Here is a 6,000-nt window from a genome sequence, read left to right as displayed (position 1 = left end):
GAGTGTCACTTCCACATGACCACTAACCACAGCATGGCTATAATAATAAGAACCCAATTAGAGAGTGCCATGGTCACAGTCAGCAACAGATAGTAAAAACAAATAGAGGTAATGCATCTCGGAAGCTTATAATGACCTGAGATCTGACCCAGAGTGACAATTCCTTGGCATGATATAGAATATGGTTCGATGGATCATGGATATTCTGTGATATATTAATGCCGGAATGTTACTATTAACATCATAAAAAGACAGCATTGTGCTTTTCGGGAAACTACTTGGAAAATGTAGAAACCTTTATGTATTGTTTACTCTTTGAATATCCTTGTGATCATTTGTCTATTCTAGAGATGGGGAAGCTTTGCAATGCCTGAGCTTGTCACGTGGGAATCAAGCCAAAGATTGAGAGTGAATAACAAATAGCCATGAATATTCAAATGTCTTTGATACAAATCCAACAGACAGAGTATAATGACAGTCAGTGGTACAGTAAATAAACACAGTCAACAGGTCTGAAATGATGCCCCACTGAACATAATAATTATTTTTAAAATCAATGATTAAAGTCACGGTTTAAATTATTGAGATAGGCTATAACTATAAATAATAAAACATGCTGTATAATGAAGGTAACTTTAAGACATTTTGATTCTCTAATAATGAAGGATACAGCATAATGCAATGGTGGAACATGTTTCACAGGTGAAGAGGATTAAGAGTAATTTGCATAATAAACATGTCAAACAAAAAGTTAGGTACATAAAACTTGAATGTCTCCTTACATTCATTCATGCCTTGTCTCCTTACATCCATTCATGATGTACATAGTTTATTGATCAATATTTGTGGGCCATAATTACAGCTGTTTTTACTTGGTAGAGGTAAATTGTGATTAATTAGTGAGCTGAAACACATGTTGTATATGTAAAAGGTTAATGCGTTTCTCTTTTACACTTTCATTTATCAGTGATTTTCCAAGTCAGCTGAGCCACGGGAAATTAACGTTACACTTTTTAATTGTGTTTTGTGTTTATCTTGATGTAGAGCGCTACTTAGAACCTCAGGATGCAATTAGTTCAATCTTTACTGTAGCAGTTTTTCATGCAGCAACACAACACAACATAAGGAGTCAACTCATCTCGTCCTAATGCCCAAACTCCTGTCTTAAGGTGGCCTTCTCAAATCAAATTGTATTTGTCACATGCGCCGAATACAACAGGTGTTACAGTGAAATGTTTACTTACAAGTCCTTAACCAATCATGAAGTTTGTTTTTCTGAAGATGATGCACACTACTCCAATGTCTCTACCAATTGTCTTTACTCACTCTTCTAAACAAATACCTGGGACATTACAGCGAAGTGGTAACATGGTAAAAGTATGGTAACAGTTTATAACAACATTATTTGCCCAGATAGCCCTTAATTTTTTTATATTTATGTTGATATTTCAGGGTAATGCACCACATACTTTGGATTAGAGTATATCCCCTTTTCTAATCCTCATCCTCAAACTCTTACATATTCCCAGAGACAGGAGAGAGAGAGAGAGAGAGAGAGAGAGAGAGAGAGAGAGAGAGAGAGAGAGAGAGAGAGAGAGAGAGAGAGAGAGAGAGAGAGAGAGAGAGAGATTTTTGGTTTAGGCTATGTTAATGTAGGCTGATAACTATTTGTTTTGTCTTGTAAGGAAGGAAAGCTTCTTAACATCATCTTACCCAAAGCAAAGAGGTCCATCTTGGCCAAAGAAGACTAGACTGTAACATTGACTAAAATCGTAATTCATTCAATTATCCTGAAGAACAGCCTCTGCAACGAATTTATTTGTCACAATGCTTGCACAGGATCCTTTTCTACCAGCCGTGAGTGGATCAGTCTTCTGTCAGTCTAGTTGAGTGACATCAGTTGTGTTACAGTCCACGCCCAGCAGATGCGGATGCTATTTGAGTGAGACACGGCAGGTTCTCGTACATAGAGCTGTTTTAGCGTCGTCAATGGGAAGTGCACGCCAAGGTGGAAAAGCGAATACTGTCTAGCTAACTTCCATTTACAACATGGGTTCTACGTCGATTCCGTGTTTGTGGATTACATTTTTCCTTCATTTATGTAGTTTGATGAACACTGGAAAAGCGCAGAATGCGAAAGAAGGTATGTAATAAAGTTTGATAACCTCTCATCATCGCCTCATCCAGGCTACATCTCGAAAACTGATCGGCAATCGCGCGTAGTGACATCCAGAGAAATAGCGCGCAGTAGACTATCCTGCGATTTTGTTGCTTGCGCACGAATGATCATTACTGTATTTGTCAAATGTTTAAAAAATACAATATGTCATGACATTAGTTCAAAGACATGACAGTGTTGTTAGTCAGTGGATTGCAGTCTGTGCGCATTACACAGCGTTTGTGTGACAAACGACCCGTTGTAGGCTATTTTAGTAGGCTTTTACGCATGGCACCAAATCCAAAATAAGGCTCTATACGGACGATGGTGAAATTGTTGATTTCAAGGCTAAGATAGTCTACATTTAGACTGTCATTCTACTCAGTCTCATATCATGACTTGGAATAAACTTCCAAGATCGATGGGTAAGCTAATACCAACCCATTCACCCTAAGTATGGTACACATTAACCCTCCTTGTCATTACAGGAGTTCATGTTTGAAAGACCTGAAATTAGTCTATAAAAACTGACATGCACATAGCGAGCGCACAAGGAAAGTCTATATCACAGACACGGAGAGATAGCAAGATCAAGATATACTGTTTATATAAATGAACTAAAGGTTAATTTTGCTAAAGAAATTGACTTATTAATAAACAAATACAATTGGAAGGAGATACATAATATTAAATTATTGCCAAGTTGCTGACCTTCACTTTTAAGGTGATTATTGTATTCGTAAACACACTGTAATGATTCTGAAATACAAACTATTTTCGAGTCTGTCTGAAGTTTGAAACGGGCTGTGTAAATTATTTAAAGCATATGGGGCTATAATATATGATCGCATGTCTGATCAATATATTTAAATGATATTTAGCCTATAGTAACTCTGCTATTAAACACTTTCTTTCACGGCTCTGCGTTCAAGGAGAGAAATCGGCAGTACGCTCTGAGGCTCTATTCGGGTGAATGAATACAAAGTCTACCCGCTAATAATCTATTAAATGCATATATATATTATGTTAGATAAGTGACACTTTTACACCAAATTCATGTCGCCGTTGGTAGACTACAGCCGAACAGTTTTAGGATTATATTTCTGTTGTCAGTGGCCTGTCGCCCATGGCACAGCAAGGACTCGTGCATTGCTTTTTATTGTCTTAGATTTAGTATAGAGTCAGGTGTTCTTGTCTGACCCTATTGCACCTGCATGTGTGCCTCCATACTGAAAAGACACAAACAGATAGATAGGTTTAAATCATTTTGCCATTTTACCCCATGTTTATGTGGGTTGTAGGCTTCATGAAACCCAAAGTTGTCACAAATAACACTTACCATTTAGCTTAATGGAGATAAAAGCCTTAGTCTTAATAGGAAGGGTAGCCTACTGTATATGACATGCGTTTATCCAGTAGTCTACAATATGAAAGCAGTTCTCAGGCAGTGCCATTGAGGTAAAAAGTATTGTCATCAAATCAATACCCTATTGCACAGCCTGTAATTGTTCATTTTCATAGCTGGCTGCAGAAAATGGGTCATGTCTAGTCATCTAGCCCTCACATACGGTATCAGGCTGTAGACTTTCATAGCTTATTCATTTAATAATATTCGTCGAACTGACAGTGGCACATACAGAGATTTAATCACCTGCTCTACTCTTTTCTTTCCTGTCGCTAGTGATTCTGTTGGATTCCAAGGCACAGCAGACAGAGCTGGAGTGGATATCTTCTCCTCCTGGTGGGGTAAGTGGGACACTAACTAGCCTATACCCCTGACAATATATAATACTCCAATTCACACTATTCTTTTCAGCGTTACCATGCTCTACCTCAATGGAGGAACATCTAGATTTAAATGTGAAATTTCAACACGGTCCAGTATTATTATGTCTTTCTGGCTGTGTCATTACCATGGATATGAGCCTCTGTGTCATTACCATGGATATGTGCCTCTGGGTCATTACCATGCATATGTGCCTCTGGGTCATTATCAGCCGCACTATCCAGAGGCAAGCTTTTTAAAATTGTCACAGTGTCGGACCGAGTTCGAGAAAGGCCATTTGGGTGGGGTGTTTGTTTATGTTAATTGTTGTTAATTGTAGCAGTCCTGAAAATCTATAGGATGGGTGGCATTTAAGTGAAGAGATATTGATTTTGTTTTTGATGTAGCCCAGGCCTCAAGTCACCTTTCCATAATAGCCTGTACGTAAAGGTTTTAAAATCTTAATCTAAAATAACAACATTTAAATAATAAATAAATACAAATCTAGCAATATGACTGGAAAGTAATCGTAGTTGATCCATTTGTTTTTATGCTTATCAGATTTTCTTATTTGCTATATTAGGAATATCTAACTTTAGGCTTATCTCTGTTTTCTAATCTTTCTTTAGGTCTTATTTCATAATAACAGTGCAGAGGTTTATGGATTTTGTTTAATAGTTCCATACTCATTTCCAAATACTGTAAAAGCAAAATGGATGACTTTTTTTTTTTTAAGTGCTCCAATAATGGAGTTTTTTTCATGCCCTATGTTTTTCTGATTTCATTTAGCTAACCCACCTTTAGACAGTGTTATTACTAGTTGTTACACCTTGTACACTCCTTTATTAATATGTTAAAACACTGTATTGAATCAACACTACAGAAGGACAGAAAACCAGCCAGTATTTATATTGTTGTGTTTTGATTTCCTTGCAAAAGTATGTTGCTGTTGAGAACCAATCCATATAAATGTACCAAACTTGTGCTCTGTTCTTTTCAGTGGGAAGAGATCAGCGGGTTGGATGAAAACTACACCCCCATTCGCACATACCAGGTTTGTCAGGTCATGGAGCCCAATCAGAACAACTGGCTTCGGACTAGCTGGATAGAGAAGGGCGATGCCCAGAGGATTTTTGTGGAACTGAAGTTCACCTTGAGGGATTGTAACAGTCTACCCGGTGTGGTGGGCACGTGCAAGGAGACATTCAACTTGTATTACCAGGAAACCGATTCGGAGGTCGGCAGGAATATACGAGAGAACCAGTACGTGAAAATTGACACAATCGCAGCAGATGAGAGCTTTACTCAGGGGGACCTGGGAGAGAGGAAGATGAAGCTGAATACAGAAGTGCGCATCATTGGGCCGCTGTCCAGACGAGGGTTTTACCTGGCCTTCCAGGATGTAGGGGCATGCATCGCTCTGGTCTCTGTCAAAGTTTATTACAAGAAGTGCTGGTCCATCATTGAGAACCTGGCCACTTTCCCAGACACTGTTACGGGATCAGAATTCTCCTCTCTGGTCGAGGTCGAGGGCATGTGTGTCAGTGACGCCGAGGAGGAGGCCGATAACGCTCCCAAGATGCACTGCAGCGCAGAGGGAGAATGGCTGGTGCCTATAGGGAAATGTATATGCAAAGCTGGATTTCATCAGAAGGGCGATGCATGTGAACGTGAGTGCAGTTATATTCATCTTGCTCTATCCTCTCTATACGCCGTTTTCATTAGTGGCATAACTTTTTCCATCCTCTGCTACACTGCAATTTTCAATATAGAAAAATATTATTCAGCCACAAACATTGTTTTAATTAGGGGAAATAGGAAACTTATTGGTAAGCAGAAAATGTGCCTCATTCAAATGTAAATGTTTAGAATAGTCTTTCCCTTTGATTTATCGTTTTGCACAGGGTCACCCATGAATAAACAACAGAAAGAATCTGTTGACTATTTGAGTTTTTAATTATACAAAACAGGCAAAGGACAATTTAGGCCACATTGAATAGTTGTGGTGGCAAATAAAATTAAAGCAGCTGATTTGAGGGCCATATTAATGATGGATAAAGTATGGAGGCCTGAAAAT

The 6,000-nt window shown here is 38.5% G+C and overlaps 1 protein-coding gene across 8 annotated transcripts in view; it reads left to right on the top strand.

Moving 5' to 3' along the window:
• The first annotated feature begins 1,956 nt into the window (after positions 1–1,956).
• The window catches only part of LOC139556192 (ephrin type-A receptor 7-like), an 85,962-nt gene continuing 81,918 nt past the window's right edge, over positions 1,957–6,000 (top strand). For all 8 annotated transcript variants that reach the window (XM_071369823.1, XM_071369820.1, XM_071369822.1 and 5 more), the window contains exons 1-3: positions 1,957–2,143; positions 3,840–3,904; positions 4,924–5,593. In XM_071369823.1, coding sequence (XP_071225924.1) covers positions 2,050–2,143; positions 3,840–3,904; positions 4,924–5,593 — 829 coding nt within the window. In that variant the 5' untranslated portion in view covers positions 1,957–2,049. The remainder of the gene's footprint in view (positions 2,144–3,839; positions 3,905–4,923; positions 5,594–6,000) is intronic.

This window comes from Salvelinus alpinus, chromosome 27, assembly GCF_045679555.1.
Source record: "Salvelinus alpinus chromosome 27, SLU_Salpinus.1, whole genome shotgun sequence".
In the NCBI taxonomy this organism is placed as follows: domain Eukaryota; kingdom Metazoa; phylum Chordata; class Actinopteri; order Salmoniformes; family Salmonidae; genus Salvelinus; species Salvelinus alpinus.
Note: the sequence above shows the minus strand (reverse complement) of the source record. Positions and strands in the feature narration are given on the sequence as shown.